This window comes from Pyxicephalus adspersus, chromosome 12, assembly GCF_032062135.1.
Source record: "Pyxicephalus adspersus chromosome 12, UCB_Pads_2.0, whole genome shotgun sequence".
Lineage (NCBI taxonomy): Eukaryota > Metazoa > Chordata > Amphibia > Anura > Pyxicephalidae > Pyxicephalus > Pyxicephalus adspersus.
In genome coordinates, this window is record NC_092869.1 from 3431562 (window position 1) to 3451048 (window position 19487).

Genomic DNA, 19487 nt, shown 5'->3' on the forward strand with positions numbered 1-19487 from the left:
TACACTCACTGTGCCCATTATGAGGGGTTCCCACCATCCCAGTGTTGAGTACCCGGGTCTATACACCTGCTCTGACCAGTGTTGGGTTCCAGGGTCTATAAATCTGCTGTACCCATTATAAGGGCCCTCAACATCTCCAAACTAAGTTCCCAAGCCAGTATACACGCTGGCTCCATTTTATGGATTTCCTGCCATCCCAGTGTTGAGTTCCAGGGTCTATAAATCTGCTGTGCCCATTATAAAAGACTCCCATCATTCCAGTGTTAGGTACTCGGGTCTCTACACCTACTGTGTCCATTATGAGGGTCCTCAACATCTCCAAACTAAGTTCCCAAGTCTGTACACATGCTGGCTCCATTTTATAGATCTCCCGACATCCCAATGTTAAGTTTCCAAGTCAGTATACCTACCGTGCCCATTATGGGGAGTTTCCACCATCTCCATGCTGGGTTCCCAGTTCTATATTCCTACTGTGCCCATTAGGAGGGCCCCCAACATCCCTGTACTAAGTTAACAGGTCTATACATCTGCTGTGCCCATTATGAAGGACTCCCGCCATCCTTGTACTGAGTTCCAGGGTCTGTACACCTACTATGCCTATTATGAGGGCCCCCAACATGGCCCCTGTACTGAGTTCCAGGGTCTATACATCTGCTGTGCCCATTATGAAGGTCTCCCACCATCCCAATGTTTAGTTCCTGGGTGTATACACCTACTGTGCCCATCATAAAAAATTTCCACCATCTCCGTGCTAAGTTCCCAGGTCTGTACATATGCTGTGTCCATTTTACGTATCTCTCACCATCCCCTCCATTTTTGATTCTATATATTTAATTTTACAAAGAATGTATCAAGTGGAGCTGGAACAAACAAAGGTGACCAGTGCCACCCAAACCTCTAAAAGACATAAAAGAAGGGATGAGTATGCCATTACATACTGACTGACCATTCCATTATATTTACATGCTGAGCGGCCCTGGAAAAAACTTCAAAATATTGGCCGATACTCAGAAAACCCGGTTTGCTTTTCATCCAAACACGACGCTCGGGGCTGGGAGCCATTTTGCCCCGCGGGGAAATTGCGTAGACTCTGATTTTTTTTTCGATATTAGCACAGAACGTTCGTCGCTCGGCGTTCCAGCAAAGCACAACTCAATCAGGCCTTTCCTTTTCAAGTTTTAATGAAACCGACCGCCGAACAATTGCCTTGAATTCATTTCTCTGAAAACAGTGCACTAGTCCAGCTGTGACAACCCTACAACAGCACTCTGAGAGCCTCTTCAGGACACAACACCCCCCCCTTCCTCCCCACCTCCTCGCCTTCCTGGAATAAACACACAGAGAATCCAGTCTGTCGGCATGACGAGGCCGGACCGAGGAGCTGAATTACTATTAAGTGCTGCTTTTGTGCTATGCACAATGGTGACCATATGTCAGAAACTTGGCTGGCAGGAGCTAGGACAATGGACATCCCAGAAGGCACTGAGCAGTGACAGAATGTTCGCCCTCCTCTCTGCCCGTTCAGCTGTTGCTTTAAACTTGCTTAATTTCACCCCTGGGAGCTGGGGGAGCTCGGGAGACGTTCCTGTTAAATAGGGTGCTGGGTGATGTGGGTTTGGATGGAAAAAGTTGGAGATTGTTGGCTCCATTGCGGGCTGTGGAGGAAAATGGCTATAGTGGCAAAGAGAAATAAAGGGGCAAATGCTACTGGGCTCATGGGATGCTTAATACGTTTTATTAACAGCTATGAGGGTGCCAGTGCCAGTGCCAGTCCTTTACCCTGGATGTATAAGAATAGATTAGTGTATGGACTGTGCACAGTAACACTTCTCTTGTCCTGTACTCCGGCTGTAATTCTCGGTATCTGTTCGTATTCTGTATATGCAGACATTCTCATATTGGTCTGTCGGGGGTACATACGCGTTGCCCCCACGCTGATGCTATTTCCAGCACAGTGAATATTCACCCATGCGTCCGGTTCAATCTCCGAGCCCCCTCTGCGCTTCCTGCAGCTTCCTTTCCAAATCCGTAAGAATTTGTTCTCCTGTCATTCGGCCTTCAGGTATTGAGCCCCACACAGAGCGAGCTCTCTACCGACGCCCCATCATTCGGAAGCGACAAGAGGTCAGCGGCCGATCGCTTATTAAAATTCATTTTGCTCACGTGGCGTGAGTCCATTTCACGCTTCTTTCCTGGGTGTTTTTTGTGCTTGGCTCTGATGTTGCCCATTTTTGATGTTACACATCCCTGCTGGGAGGCAGAACGACCGTGTCCAACTGATTCTCTGAAGAAATTTGGAGCAACTGAACTAACAGCTGCAACCTCCGTCCCTGCGGGCTGCCCACGTTCTGAGGATAAATAAAAGCTGAGCTGTGGCGAGCTAACCCTCTCCTGTCCTGTCGCCAGGCCCGCAGTGGTGGAAAAATTAAAACGGAGAGAGGGACCCAGACACAGCAAATTGTTTTGCACGTTTAATTATGGTCAGCAAATTATTTTTAGAGAAAAAAAAATGAAAGCTGAAGTTTAAATTCATATTTGCCTTCCTGGTCCCCACATGCTAATTATATCTATTTTAATTAAATCTTTTCATATTTAATACATTTTTCTCATTTTAAACCTGGTGACATCATCATTGGATCTTTGTGCTTTTCAGTAAAATGCAAGGAGGCCATGGCTGGAGTGAGGGGTCAGCAGGTTGCTGGATACGTTGCCTTCCTTGCCTAGTGTTCCTCCCAAGAACCTTCCAATCTGCAATCACCCAACCTTGATAATGATAAAGAGAACTCCAGACATGGTTCTTAATAGCAATGGAGATGGCAAAACCTCTGTCAGGTTTTTACTTCTGTCTACATGGCGTTTCTGTGGCTGGTCCAATCTCTTATCATATGATATAAGCTGAAATATTATAATGTACTAAATGTATATAACTGATGTGTAATAAATATATGATCTGTAAGATAAAAAGCTAGTGATGCCAAGAATACAAAAATTCCAACTTGGATTAAATCTGCTGTGATCAGTGGCAAAATCCAACCAGATTTGTAAATTCCATGTTATCTCGTAATGATGGATACAGCGGGGCTCAGCCAATCTAGCCACCAAACAATGATAATAATAATATCAGATCGGAATTTGCATTTCTCAGATTCCGAGTTCTGATCCGAAGTCCGAATATCTCCAGTTGGAACCATACAACCATGACCTAAGCTTTTACCGATAACGAGAGTCAATGAAAGCTTATGATATCTAAAGATAATGAATGGTAATAATTAATTGCAATAATAATAATTATTGCAAATCAGAAAAAAAGGACAACATTTTTATAATTTGCTAAAATTTTTTGGGAAATCTATCCAAGAAACTGGGACCATCCTTGGACTTTACGGGTAATTGGCATCTGTGCACCGCAGACTTTTATAATGGACAAGAGATTTACAAAGGGGTTAATATGTGACAGATGTGACAGTGGCCACAAATGTGACAGGTTGTCCTCTGGAGCAGAAGATCTCTTCATGTCGGCTAATATTAACAAGGCGGCCTATAGCAATCAGTGCCTGTACAAAGACTCCATTACAAGTATTGATCAGAGGCTGGCCCTATCACCCCGCATATCCCTTGTGGGATCCGGAGGAGGAGGAAGGGAGATGGATGTCATCTTCTGTCCCAGTCATGAAGCCGCCCTATCCTTTTGTTGTTTGACAAATGCCCACACCTCTCCTCCTGGAGGCGACTGTCACCCCGCTCCATGCCAGGCCGCCCCCACCCGGACCGTCTCAGGGGAGAACTTACACAGCTGACACCAGCTTGTGTTCCTGAAGGGCTAAGTCATAGACTATCCAGACTCCCTCCATCATCCTCCCCACCAGCCCTCTGTTCTCCCTGTGGCTTCATATCTCAGACCTTCCCTCTATACAAAGTGACAGCAGCACCAGCTGAGAGAGAGAAAGGGATCAGAGATAGGGAACTGGAAGTCTAGTCTATGGTCTGTATACATTGGAATGACTGTCACCTACAATGGGGGCCGGTGTACAGAGATGGAGCAAATCCATACCCACGGTGCTCCTCCGTGCAAACATGTCCTCACCTTGTTAGGCTACACATGGATTTCCATTAAAAATATTCCCTCCTCTCCTCCCCCTTCCTCTTCAACCCTCTTTACTCTCCCATATTTCATCTATACTCCATCCTCTGCTATCACACCATATCCTTCCCTCTGTCCTTACTTTCCTTCATCCTCTTCTGTTCTACTCTCCTCTGTTCTTCCTATCATCTATTCTCTTCTATTCTCCTCTGTTCTTCCTGTCTTCTTTCCTCTTCCATTCTCCTCTGACCTTACTCTTACTATCATCTACTCTCTTCTCTTGTATTCCCCTCTGTTTTTCCTGACCTCCATCCTCTTCTCTTCTATTCTCCTCTTTTCTTCCTATCATCTATTCTTCTTGGTTCTTCCTGTTCTCCATCCTCTTCTTTTCTATTCTTCTCGGTTCTTCCTTTCCTCTTTCCTCTTCTTTTCTCCTCTGTTCTTCCCGTCCTCCACCCTCCTCTCTTTTACTTTCCTCTGTTCTTCCTGTCATCCATTTTCTTCTCTTCTATTCTTCTCTGTTTATTCCATCCTCTTCTCTTCTATTCTCCTCTTTTCTTCCTATCATCTATTCTTCTTGGTTCTTCCTGTTCTCCATCCTCTTCTTTTCTATTCTTCTCGGTTCTTCCTTTCCTCGTTCCTCTTCTTTTCTCCTCTGTTCTTCCTGTCATCCATTTTCTTCTCTTCCATTCTTCTCTGTTTATTCCATCCTCCATCCTCTTCTATTCTATTCACCTATGTTCTTCTTGTCCTCCATCCTTTTTTCTTCTTTTCTCCTCTGTTCTTTCTGCCCTCCATGTTCTGCTCTGTTCTCTTCTGTAATTCATTGTTCTTCATCCTCTTTTCTTTCTTTCTTCTCCTCTGTTGTTCCCATCCTCCATCTTCTCTTCTTCCTGTCCTCTATCCTCTTCTCCTCTCTCCTCTTGTTCTCCATCCTCTCTTCTTTTCTCCTCTATTCTTCCTTTCATCTATTCTCTTCGATTCTCCTCTGTTCTTCCTGTCCTCCATCCTACCTCTGTTCTTCCTGCCCTCCATGATCTGCTCTCTTCTCTTCTGTAATTCCTGTCCTTCACCCACTTCTCTTTCTTTCTTCTCCTCTGTACTTTCTGTCCTCCATCCTCTCTTCTTCTCTACCTGTCTTCCATCTTCTTCTGTTCACCTCTGTTCCTTCTGTCCTCCATCCTCTTCTCTTTCTTTCTTCTCCTCTGTACTTTCTGTCCTCCATCCTCTCTTCTTCTCTACCTGTCTTCCATCTTCTTCTGTTCACCTCTGTTCCTTCTGTCCTCCATCCTCTTCTCTTTCTTTCTTCTCCTCTGTGCTTCCTCTCCTCCATATTCTCTTCTCTTCTTCCTGTCCTTCCTGTCCTCTATCCTCTTCTCCTCTGTTCTTTTGACTTGTCCTCTGCTTCCTACCTATCCTATGTTCCTCTTCTGTTATCCTCTTCTTCCTTCTTCGGCTCATCTTCGTTCTCATCTCATTTCCTTTATTCTGAGCCTGTTTACCCTTCTCTTCTATTTCTTCGCCTCTGTTCCTTGTCCTCTTCTTCCTACCTATTTTATGTTTTCCTCTCTTCTATTATCTTTTTCTTTTCTTCTTCTAATCTCTGTTCTTATCTCTCTTATTCTGATCCTGTTTCCTCTTGTATCCCTTGCTTCCCTGTAATCACATCTTTTATCCTCAACTTTTTGTTCTCTTCTCCTCCACCCTCTTTCCTGTCCTCTTCATCTGCTCTCCTCACCTTTGCTCTCCTCTATTGTCTTCTCTTTTATATTCCGACTTGTCCAATCTTCTCTGATATCCCTTTTTTCTCCACAATTTAGTTCTGCTCTCCTTTGGCATGGAAAGAAAGTGCCCCCAGTTGGGCACAAGAACCGCTCTGCTCTAAAATAGGGCAGAAGAATCAAATCAAACATGTTTCCCACAAATCTCCTCACCCCTTACTAACCTCTATCATGGACAGTGTCCCCAGTAGGGCAGAAGAACCAAAAAAAACATGCTACCTAGAAGCCTGGAAGAAATCCTCAGTATTAACAGCATTGCTGAGGACATCCTGCACCATCGATGTCTAAGTTTTGAAACACTAAAGAAGTGGCCAACTCTCGGCACCCATTCTGGGTGTTTAATCTCTTTTATATCAATTGAGGAATCTTTACTGCAGCTCTCAAATATTGCATTTTCCATCTCTGTTTCTGAATATAGGTTTCACTTGGGTGCTTCTGCCTTATGCTGTTGAGGACACATTCTGCTAATGCATGATGACCAAATCAATGCCTACCACCCAAAACAACCTTTCTCACCCTTTTTACTTCGAATAAACCCTTGAATGATTTTTGAGGTCTCATGGAACTTCAGCTAATTATCATTATTATGGTGGTCAGAATGCCACCCATACAGATAGACAACCATTGGTGTCCAATAGCTGGCTCTGCCAAGAGGCATCGGCCCTGGAACTGGGCCGGCACCATGAAATGGGAAAATTGACCAAAACAGGTCACGGAACCCTTGGAAAAACCAATCTTGGTTAGGAATGGCTGACCCGAAGGTTCATGTTCTGGAGCTCATCCACCAAGCTAGACAAAGGTAGATAAATAGAGACAAATCTATTTTCCATAGATCACATTGAGGCTTCAAACCTCATATTTGGTCTTTTGTGACCTCTACAGATGTAAGGAACTCTTTTTTTCTCCTCTCGTTATTAAGGTTACCTTGGTGTTGAGCATTTATTATTTTTGAAGGAATACACAAGTGCATGTTTTTTTTTTTAATATCTACCTGAAGTTCGGCTCTGAGATGGAATACAAAGGTGAAAGTAATTTTCCCTGACACAAAAGGCATCTCCGACACCAATCTCATTCTGGTCTTGGCACAGATCTTCCGGCCTGGAAATGGTTAAGATATTTGGATTTATTTTTTAAAATGAAATCTGCCCAGCGTTGCGTCTATTATTATTGTCCCGATGTTATTTTTAAACCCGTTTACACAGCATATCTCCCCCATCCGATGATTGGAGCTGTCACCCAGCATTATGTATCTGTGTTAATAACCACCTCGATTGCCGATCGTTTTTATGAATTCAATTTTTCGGATTAATCGTGTCATTGCGCGGTGCGGGGGGAAAAATCAGGTTTGATTTAGAGAAGAATGGCGTCTCAGGTCCTTTCCCTGGAAACCCATCTGCTACCGTCCTTATGAATTATGTAGTGTATGTATACAACAGATGTAATTCTCTGGCCGCGCGAATATCATTAGCGCCATCATTTATACACAAAGCGCTGGCGTATTCTGTGGCTTCGTACAATGGGGGAATCGGTTTTGATTGACATCCTTCCAAACATTTCCTTTTTTTGGATCACATAAAGTAGACCTTTCAGTTACTTTCCAAGTCTGTGTGATTAAAATTCAGAGGATCCAATGGAATGGAATGGTTATCATTTAAAAAAGCACCACATATACATGATGACTATCTGTACACCTGTCCAAAGGTAAACCCTCATTTAGGAAAAAGTGATAAAAAATTACTACCTCATGCTCACATTTGCTCTGCTACTCTTTGGCTTTTTGTACAATGCCATGTTCATCGAAACAGACACTTTCCAGACTTTGAGTTTGTATACAAGGAACAAGAGAATCAATCCCTTATCAAGGGCAACAAGGTGGCTTTTCTTTATCATTTGGTCACTAGGTGCAACCTAGGACCTTAAGGGTAACATATTTGGGTTCCTAGGGGCAACTAGAGTGGTTTTGTTTTTGGTCATTGGGGACAACAGTGGTATTTCTTCCCCACTTGGCCCTAGGGGTCAACAGGAATCTTTCCTTCCTCGCCTAGCCCCTAAGGGCAACAATAGTCTTTCCTTCCGAGCCTGGTCCCTAAGGGCAAGAAGAGTGGCTTTTCTTTGCCATGTGGTCACCAGGGGCAACAAGTGTCTTTCCTTCCCCACTTGTTCTCTAGGAGCAACAGGAGTCTTTCCATTCCACTAAGACCTTCAGGGCAACATGAGCCTGTCCATATAAGTCCCTAAGGGCAACAAGAGTGGCTTTTCTTTGCCATTTGGTAATTAGTGAGTCTTTCCTAGGGGACAACACAAATCTTTCCCTCCTCACTGGGTTCCTAACAATAATCTTGTCCTGATCACGATTGATTCTAGAGGCAACACAAGGTTTCCTTCATTATAACTTGCTCACTAAGGGCAACAAGGGTTTTTCCTTTATTGCTTGGGCAATAGGGGCAATAAAACAGTTCTTTCTTCTTCCCCTGGGTTCTACAAGGGAATTCTTCATTCATCACTTGTTTGCTAGGGGCAGTAATGGTGCCTATTCTTCATAGCTTGTCTAGGGACAAGCAGAGGGTTCTTCACTAATCAATTCATTAGGGGGCAACAAGTGTGTTCTGTGGGGGTTGTGTGTGTACATGGTCACTAGGGAGCCAAGAGAATTCTTCCTTCATTAATTGGTCACTGAGGGCAACAGGGGAGTTCATCCTTCAAAGTTTGTTTTTAGAGGTGACACAAAAGTTCCTCCTTCATCATTTGATCACTAGCTTGAATTTAGAGGAATCAAGAGAGTTCTTACCCAATCACCTGGTCTTTAGGGGCAACAAGAATGTCCTTCACATGGTGTCTAGGGGCAACAAGAGAGTTATACCCTAATGACCTGGCCATTATGGGGAACAAGAATGTCCTTCACATGGTGTCTAGGGACAACAAGATATTTTACCCTAATCACCTGGTCATTAGGGGCAACAAGATGTCTTTTACATGGTGTCTAGGGGCAACAAGAGAGTTCCACTCTAATCACCTGGTCATTAGGGGCAACAAGAATGTCCTTTATATGGTGTCTAGGGGCAACAAGAGATTTTACCCTAATCACCTGGTCATTAGGGGCAACAAGATGTCTTTTACATGGTGTCTAGGGGCAACAAGAGAGTTCTACCCTAATCACCTGGTCATTAGGGGCAACAAGAATGTCCTTCACATGGTGTCCAGGGGCAACAAGAGAGTTTTACCCTAATCACCTGGTCATTAGGGGCAACAAACATGTCCTTTACATGGTGTCTAGGGGCAACAATAGAGTTCTTTGTTTCTTACTTGTTTCTTTATATCTTGATTGCTAAGGGGAAATGAAGAGTTCTTCCTCCATCACTTGGCCATTTAGGTCAACCAGAGATCATGCTTTTGATTGATTAAAAAGCCTTTAAAATTTCCTATAGTAATTCTGTATGATTTCACATCATTAATGCATCGGGTCTTATTTATTCCAAGCCCTTTGGTGTGCTGTCTCTAATGAGAATGATATAGCTCGGAGCTGGGAAGCCAGGGGAGGATTATATGGCACTTTGCAGGCTGTCACAGTAGACATGGAGTGATGTATTGTCCTCTCGCATAAAAGCACTCCGGCTCAGACTGAACTGAGGGGGTAAATGGTAATTAAGCCTGACTTAATCTGAGCTGTAATTGGCTTGTAACATTGAGACCAGCCTGGAAGAGCAACACAAGTGCTGTTGTGACAACCAATTACCAGCGATAGCATGCAAATCACCAATGTACAATAACACCGGGAATGCCTTTTGATGTCGGAGAAGGGGGCCAGTCCTAAGGTATGCCACATGTGAGACGTTGGCTGCCCAATTATGCCTATTTCAGGTTTGAAAGGCAAATATTCCCTTGATTATGGGACTCCCAGCAAATTGTTTAATAACAACCACCATTTATCTGAAGAAACGGAGACCTCCGGAGGTATCTTGATTGGTTAGACAATCATTGAAAACTTCATGAGCCTGATTAAACCAACAGGCCCGTTGCCTTGTGATAGGTGGGCTCAGCTTACAACAGGTTGTAAAGGGTTACAAAAAACCAAAGTTGGCACATTTTGAAGATGTCCACTGAGATGACAAGAGCTTTGGTCAGAAGATCAGCCAATATATTTAATGGTCTTCAACCTCAAAAGGGTTGGGCAGCTCTTGGCTGGGTGAAGAATAATCCAGGCTGGATTTTACCCCCAGTCAGTGCATATTTAGACTCAGTGAGCTTGAACCTGGGTGATTGAACAAACCTGAAATGGATTTATTCAAAGTTATTTGCTATTTACTAGCAAATGTTTTGAATCATGGACCAGATCCATTCTATGTTTGCTAGATCACCCAGCTTCACTGATGAAATTATAACCTCTCCAGCCTGGGAGAGCTTTAACAAATCAGGCCCAATGTGGTACCATGCAGTTACATTAAATAAATACATAGGTTAGTTTCTTCCCGTTTTTTCAGGTATTTGCTTGTGGCTGTGCATCTGTCCATTTTATCATGGGGTGTCCAGGGGACTTTCCAACAACCTCTATGGACTTGCAGTGGAACCATGTTTTACTGCTTTACAAGGCATTCTGGAGGACTGGGAAGTTGAAGAAAGAAGCAAAAACAATGCTTGACTTTGTATGGCTCAAATCAAATTCCTTGCAAATGCCTGAAAAAGTGGTTTCTATCTGGTACTGCTCCCATGTGAATAGAGGTTGCCAGTAGACATCCAAGAGTGGTGAAGTCCAAAGTTTTTTTTTTTACCCCTAGTCACCAAGGAGGCTTTAAAGTAAATATATGTGTATGTTAGACCAATACGAAAATGGACGGAACAATGAAAAAAGGAAAAATGAAGGAGGAACCGAAGGGAACAAGATTGGGAAAAAAGGACAGATGAGATCAAATAAAACTCATAAACTTGTTCTTTCTTCTTTTTTTTTAATTGAATCCTTCAGCTTTTTTAAGAAATCATAAATAGTTTGTATCCATTCTAAACACATAAAACATAGTCAAAGTATTTACACTTCTTTCATTTCAAGGCTTAATAAAGGTCGTTAGACTTAGCTACAAAAGAGGCTTTCACCGACGGGAACGGAGGTGGGACGTGTACGCGGCCTGTCAATCCCCTTTGATCTGGGGCCCTCGCACAAATCCTTTGTGTTTTTAACATTATTGTCAAAAATTGTTTTTTTAATTACTTGTAAAAGTGCACAACACAGCAAATAAATAATGACATATAAATAAATTAATAAAATAAATATTTTTCCCTGGCACATAAACCTTGTCAAAGAGGATAAACATGAAACGCAACTGTAGTAGCGAAAGTTGAACCAGTAAAAGAAAAAAAAAATAAGGAAAATTCTTTGTATTAAACATCTTTATCTAAAATATTTATTTTTTTAACTTTTCAGTTACAAGTTAGCCACAGGCTCTGGCGTGGCAAAACTAGACCTGGAAAGATGAAAATTTTGTCAAATTTTAAGAAGAGGTCATTGTTTTCCGATGCTCTTTTTCCCCATTAAGAAGAAAAAAGCTTTCTGACTTGGCACTGAAAAGGGTCCTGAAATTTGCAGAAATAGAAACCTAATTTGGTAAACTGATCTGTTTGAATTTGGTAATTTACACCTAATAATATTTTGCTACGTGGATCATTTTATTAACTTTGGCCATTGGATTGATGGACATTGAACAGACTACTAATCTTCCACTTCCTTTACTAACTAGAGTAGGTAGTATTAGTTGTTGTGTTTGTAGAATAGAAATTTGGCCATGGTGGAACTTATCGAACATTGTCACCTTGGAAGGAAAAGCTAGACTTTTTTTAAGGATCATCCATTGGTCTCCTTGATCCACCAACGTAGAGCTAACCGGTCTACAGAGAGCTACGACCAACTACATATAAACTCGTAAACGTAGACCCAAATTTTCATAATCACCATTCAGTGAAGAACGACCTAATAAACTATATATTGATTTTTCTATGAAAAGTGCACATTTGAAACTATTCATCAATAAATAAAGGGCCTCCTGCCTAGGATAACGTCTTCATGGACACCATTGTACTGTACATTTGGGTTGGATTGCTTCTTTGTCAGCAAAAGAGGTCAAGGGTCATTCTATCTAGGACATACTGTATGTTTTAAACATGAGTGCCATATGTTGGACCTTAGGAACATACGGACAACTGATGACATTCGAGAAGATACAGAAGATGATACATTGACTTTGAGTTTACACCAAGTAATAGGGAAACGTAGACCTAAAATTATCAGAATTAATCCAATCTTATGAAAATCAGTCTGGGGAGATGAATTTTGGGTAAATTTGTTGCTTGCTTGGCAAAGAAGGTTGACGTGCAGCTGACTTTTCTTGTGATATAGATGTTTGGCCAAATCTCTTAAAGATCTGTCCAACTAATGTTGAATGTAGATTTGTAAGCATGACTTTAGAAGATTCCAGTTCCTCTAAACCTTATTTCAAATGTAATAACTTCTCAGTCATGAGTATGGGTGTGTTGGTGGGCAATAAGGTCTTTAGTTGAAAAGTGCAACTTAACCAAAATTCATCCAATGAAATTTGAAGTTTTAGTGACCTTATATCATTTTTGCCTGGTCCTAGAAAGGGTAAGAGAAATCTTTCAGGAGAAATATTTGGATTGGTCACAAAAGGAGGCAACACTTGACAGTCAACACATTTGTCTTTAAGGACGCCGGCATTTGAAGGCTTCCACCCAAATGGTTGGTTTACGAGAACCATGATAAGAATTTAGGTAGGTCTTTCAGAGCCATGCCTGTGGGTAGGTATGGTGATGGAGGAGGCATGGAAAAGGCAAAGGGTGGGTGGTCTCCGAAAGGCAGGATTTTTTACATTCTAAATTGGGGGTCTACAAAAATCCACAAGAGAGGGAAAAAATGTGGTCCCACAATTCTTCTCTGTCCTAGCATCTTAGTCCATAGCTGAATACAGCAGCATCCAATATAATGGGCAAGTTGTAGCCTGGTCGGGGCACCTCGAACCCATCAAACATCTAGAACATGGTTGAGATAGGAGATGTAGCAGATAGCTAGCCGAAGAATTTCGATTTTGGACAGTTTCTTGTCAGGGGGCAGAGTGGGAAGGAGCTTTCTCAGCTCCGCAAAGGCCAAGTTGAAGGCTTCCACACGTATACGCTCCCGGGTAGCGTGAGCCGTGCGGTATTTGGCCGTCGCTCTCCTTCTTCGACGCCTTTCCTCCCGACTTAAGTGCTGGAGTTCCCTTTTGACGGCATCGCTGGCCTCGCAAATCCTGGTTTCTCCGCACAAGCTGATACCTCCAGCCTCGCCGAGTCCTCCCCCGCCTCCGCAATCGCTAAACACGGACTCAGTCTCCGAATGGGCCGGAATTTCTGTCTGCTCAGAGTTCAGCATCATTCCTCTACAAAAAGGTTCTAAATACAATCCTTCCGAAGGTTGAAATCCTTTTATAAAGTGCTTCTGAAAAGTTGTGTCCCTCTGGATGTCATGAAACAAACCTCGCGGTGTGGACAAGCTGCGAAAGGCGTCGATCCCAGCAAGCCGTGGCAGATACTTTTTTTTTTAAGCTTGGAAAACGCACTTAAGAGAAATATTTAACTCATAAAAAGTGTTCAGCTGAGATTAACTTTTATTTCCCTTCGCTGTGCTCTCGTTCTTGATGGTCCCCCTGGAACGAAAAGAAACAGAGAAATTATAGAAAAGGTTTCTTAATGGCCACGAAGGGAACTCTGCCAACATGATAAAAAAAAAAGGAAAGAAATTTAATGGAAATGAGAGCATAGTACATAGGAGGAAAAACAACATAAAAACGAATAAAGCTACAGGAAAAAACAATTTGATTACAAAGTCATAAACAGGGAAGCCAATAAACAGCAGATTGCCCGAGAAATAGAACCTTATTATTGATTTCATTTTTTTACACCAACAAAATGGCAGAAAAGGACAAACATGACCCCCATTATCACCAGCTAAGAGATGGTGTCACCATGCCATTGGGCAAAGACATTGGGTCTGATTTAATAAAGCTCTTCAAGACTGGAAAGGTAGACTATGATGGGAGAACCTGGGTGATCTTCTTCATTTGCTAATATTTTCAGCCCTGAGCCAGATCCATTCCTCTTTTGCTGGATCACCCAGGTTCTCACATAATAGTTTATTTTCTCCAGTCTTGGAGAACTTTATTATACGGGCACAGTGTCAGGTGGTGCCTTTGTTGGTGGCAACTTCACTCCTTTGGTAATGTGATTTGCCTTGGGTCTAGCAATGGGCTCCATTTATATTGCATAGTTGGACTTGTTTTACAGTGTCAAGTTACTGAGACTCAGAATATCCGTATAACCGATGTATCATTATTGTCATTTCCCTATAACCGGAGAGACAGTTCATCACATAATATACATTTTACCAATGTTTATATTGAGCAGTCACAATATGAAATGTCACATAGAATGACTGTAGACCACAAACCTGATAAATACGAGTGACAGATAAAGGAAAGTCTAGATCTGTCTAGCAAATCTTAAATAAAATCCAATAGGATCCCAGAAAAATGGTGACATTTGGGAACCCAAAACAATGGACACTTGGGGGTCCTAAAAGACACATTGACATTGGAGGTCCACATTAAGTGGTACACTAAAGCATGGCAGCCCCAAAATGATGACCCACAGGGATCTAGAACAATGGCACCCTGACACTCGGGGGCCGGAATTTTGGCACACTAACACATGGGGGTCCCACAGCAATGACACACTTACACTTGGGCTTTAGAATATTGACACACAGGTATTTGAGGGCTCAAAATAACGACTCATGGACACTTAGGGGCCAAAAACTATGACATGATGGCCCTAGAAACTTGGGGGTTCAGAACAATGACACATTGACACTTGGACCAAAAATAATGACACAATAAAACACAGCAGTCCCAAAACCATTGCACCCTGTGGTCTAGAGCATGAGCATACTTACACATGAGGATCAGAAATATGACACACCGAGAATTAGGGGTACGCAGAACAACGGCACGCGGACAGTTGAGGTACCTAAAACAATGACTCAATGACACTTGGGGTACCTAAAACAATGACTCAATGGCAGTTGGGGTTCCAGAACAATGACACCTTGACAGTTGGGGTTTCAGAACATTGACACCGTTATACAAGGGGTACCCAGAACAATGGCTCAATACTATTGAGGTGTCCAGAACAATGACTCAATGACACTTGGGGTACCTAGAACAATGATTCAGTGACACTTGGGGTTCCAGAACAATGACTCAATGACACTAGGGGTACCTAGAACAATGACAAGATGATACTTAGGGTTCCAGAACAATGATATAGTGATACTTGGGGTACTTAGAGCAATGACAAGATGATACTTCGGGGTCTCCGGAACAATGACACAACGATATTTGGGGGACACAGAACAATGATAAGATGATACTTGAGGTTCCAGAACAATGATACAGTGATATTTGGCGTACTTAGAGCAATGACAGGATGATACTTCGGGGTCCCCGGAACAATGACACAATGATATTTGGGGGACACAGAACAATGACAAGATGATACTTCAGGGTCCCTGGAACAATGGCGCTCCTAACTCCATTTTGCCCCACCTCCCCCGTCCCTGATTATGTCTTTAAATAGTGTACATAGTGAGATGCATTAGTCATGGGGAAATAAGATGTCAGGCTAATGGCAGGAGTATGAGGTGTCAGGGGAAGATGGCGAAAAACGTTAATGGTGAGAAAATAACCCAGAAATGAGCGGAAGATGGATGATGGAGTGGAAGAGCGTTGAGCGGATATCGCTGTCACAAAGAAGTGTCTTCCTTTCTCACACTAAGTGGAGATGACAACTTGTACAAATGAGAGGGACGGAGTGAGGTACCCATCAGTGTGAGCGTGGGCCTGGGGGGAAGAGCGCGGGCCTGGGGGGAAGAGCGCGGCCCATGGGGGTGGGGGGAACGCAGAGCTAGGAAGGAATATAGATGGAAATGAAAAAGCATTTTTCTCTCAGGGGTCTCCTGAGACAGGACAGGTGGTGGATGGATGGGAAGGAGAGATGGAGGGAGGGGGAGAGGAGGGCTGGGGTGGATATTAAATTAGCCCGTATGTCACAGAATCTACTACTACTGACATATGGAACCCAACACAGCTGCTATCTACCCAATGTCTGAAAGGTCCCCTCACTACGGGGGGCTCAGAGGGACCGTGACATAGATAGAGGGGGACGCCCATGTCCTGTCCATGAAACATCCAGAACTTTATCTGGGACACCAAAAGTTCCCATCTATCCAAAAACCTACCTCATCTCATCATTATCTATCTATCTATCCCTCTATCTATCTATCTATCCAGCTATCTATCTATCCCGGGTTAGGTGTCCCCCATGACACTCTCCTGTCCTAATCACATCCCCGGGGATTCGATCGTAAAATGAATTCTCTGGATAATTCCCGTATGTCAGGGCTCGCTTCTCGGTGACATAATGGAGGGTGGAAGGGGTGACAGTGATTAATGGGGACACCCATTGTCAGGTGGGGGTTGTAGTCGGATACAATTGCCCTCATTCTATAGCAGTCCGGGAAAGTTGATTCGATTACCATCTCCTGGGCTCAGCGATATGTTCGGGCCCTTCGCTAACCCCGTAATGTAATATTCCAGATTGGATTCTGCCAAATCCGAAGGGATGAAGGTGCAAATTACATGGGCAGAAAACACATTACGTCGTATTTCCATGTAACAGCCAGCCGGGCTCATCCCTCACATCCTATTATCGGGTTATCAGGGGCCACAGAAGGGCCGATATAAACGAGAGCTGTCTTGTAATATCATTTCAACAAAGTATGGCTAATCAGAAGACAATATTTAAAAAACGACTTACAGCTGCAGGTTTGTAGCAATCAATCTCTTCTGTATATTTAATATTCACCCCCTCATCGCTCATCTAATATCTGGGCTAAATAACTAAAATCTTTTTACCCCCCCAGCCGCTGGGTCTACGAACGCATTATTAGCTATCACCGACCCACTTATATAAATATAATGACCTTTTCTTTGTTGAGGTCTTTGCAAAGGGCCCAGTTTTGCTGGCTATGAAGAAACGTATGATCTTTTCTTGTGATTCAATGCATGACACATTGGGTCCGATGTATTACGGCACACCAAGACTGGAGGAGATCCTGAGCAGGAGACAAACTTGGGCCCCTTTGGCTGAAGGGCCGCAGACTTTGTATCCCTCTTCTTTATTTTTGCAAAGAATGAACCAGACTTCTTGCAAGACTTGAACAGGACCTCCTTCCCCCTACCGGTGACCCCACAATTCTATCTATATAGAGGAATCAGGACCTCCTTCCTCCTGCCGGTGACCTCTCTAATAAACGAGAGCTGTCTTGTAATATCATTTCAACAAAGTATGGCTAATCAGAAGACAATATTTAAAAAACGACTTACAGCTGCAGGTTTGTAGCAGTCAATCTCTTCTATATATTTAATATTCACCCCCTCATCGCTCGTCTAATATCTGGGCTAAATAACTAAAATCTTTTTACCCCCCCAGCCGCTGGGTCTACGAACCCATTATTAGCTATCACCGACCCACTTATATAAATATACTGACCTTTTCTTTGTTGAGGTCTTTGCAAAGGGCCCAGTTTTGCTGGCTATGAAGAAACGTATGATCTTTTCTTGTGATTCAATGCGTGACACATTGGGTCCGATGTATTACGGCACACCAAGACTGGAGGAGATCCTGAGCAAGAGACAAACTTGGGCCCCTTTGGCTGAAGGGCCGCAGACTTTGTATCCCTCTTCTTTATTTTTGCAAAGAATGAACCAGACTTCTTGCAAGACTTCAACAGGACCTCCTTCCCCCTACCGGTGACCCCACAATTCTATCTATATAGAGGAATCAGGACCTCCTTCCTCCTGCTGGTGACCCCTCTAGTGATGGTGACCCGGGAATCAGGACCTCCTTCCTCCTGCTGGTGACCCCTCTAGTGATGGTGACCCCACAATTCTATCTTCAAATGGGAATCAAGACTTCTATCCTCCTACTTCAACTACTTTTGGGATCTCTCCCCGTCCATCAAAGTTTTACGTATCCCATTCTATATCTGAGAAATCAGCCAATCAGAGTAGAGTCCTGTACTACCAAAAGATTAAAATTCTTCTCCATAATTCCAGTTCTTGAGCTTTTCGGCAGCAGCGAAGAAGCGTTACTCTGCTTTAACGACTGAGTCATTATACTCTCCAGCTGATTAGCTCTCACAATGAGAATAATGTCCCGACATTTCCCTCTCCAATCTAATGGGCTATTTGTGAGACTTTAGCGCCCTATTAGGACTTCCGAAACGCAGCCCTCCAAAGACAAATGCTTGTTATAAAGTCATCCACTCTCATCCACTCCTCCACCCCCGACGCTTAAACTCCGTCCAACTTCCCCCCACGCCATAAAGATAAAACGTAAGAGGCGTCCAGTTTATGAAGTCTGAGTCGCCCATTACGAGCGTTTACACGGCTCACTTGAGCCTCGTTAGGGCTGTTTATTGCTTAATGAAATGTGCAGAAGAAAAAAAAGACGTACAGTAAGAGGAAGAAAGTCGGGAAATCGGCAGGATTAGGAAAACTCCCTGATTACCTAATTATCGGATATTTTTGGGACTACAGAAAGTAAAAAATTAAACATTTGGATTCCGATGAAATTAAAATAGACGAATTGAGAGCGCTAGAAATGTTTTTGAAAAAGTGCCAAAAGATCCTCGCACCTGGACGACGCCAGAAATACGGCTAAAACAATGGATTCCGTTTTCATTAAAGTGTTTAGAACTTTATCCTAACACGTTGAGCGCCAGCGTGCCCCAGTTGCGTTCCGTATCTCATCCACGTCCCGATTGTCTCAGGGGATGCTCAGTTTTTCTCTGCCTGACAAAAAAAATTTCCCCCTAATATAGCAGATTAATAACTGCTTCCAAAGAGCACGTCTTCATTTCATCATCATCAAAATTTCAATAAATTAAAGAGCTGCTTGTGGCGCGCAACGAAAAATTAAATGATCCTTACGGAGATTATTTGGAGCCTAATTTTAATTATTTTGATTACAAAATTTAAAAAAAGAAATTTATTGACTTTATGTTTTTTTGAACAGTCCATTTGTCAGATTCACGTACTTTAAACCCAAGATTCACCCCAAGTGGGTGCATTTTGGGTATAATCATTTAATAAATAAAATCATAAATATTTCTTTTATTATGCAGTTATTTTTTCAATTTTGTTGTTTAATTTAGCTGCTGATTTTCCATCAAATTATTCTGTATTACCTGTGGGGGGTTTCAAGCTTTAACATGACCTTGCAGTTATTGTCTACGGGGAATAAACAAATGGGTTTCCTTTGGGAACTGCATGGTAACAAAAAGAAGGGAAAAAAAACTGTAGGCAGCCCCAGATGCACAAAAGGACAACTAATAATATGTTAAAGATGATAAAATAGAAAGTATATATAGAAAGTATATAAATATTTATATATATATATATATATATTATATTTTTTTATTATATATATATTTTTATACATAAAAACATAAATATATATATATTTATATA

The 19487-nt window shown here is 42.6% G+C and overlaps 1 protein-coding gene across 1 annotated transcript in view; it reads right to left on the reverse strand.

Moving 5' to 3' along the window:
* Positions 1-10782: 10782 nt before the first annotated feature.
* NHLH1 (nescient helix-loop-helix 1) overlaps positions 10783-19487 on the reverse strand; it is a 12058-nt gene continuing 3353 nt past the window's right edge. Inside the window, exon 2 of the mRNA XM_072428467.1 lies at positions 10783-13544. Within this exon, the coding sequence (XP_072284568.1) occupies positions 12884-13273 (390 nt within the window). The 5' untranslated portion in view covers positions 13274-13544 and the 3' untranslated portion in view covers positions 10783-12883. The remainder of the gene's footprint in view (positions 13545-19487) is intronic.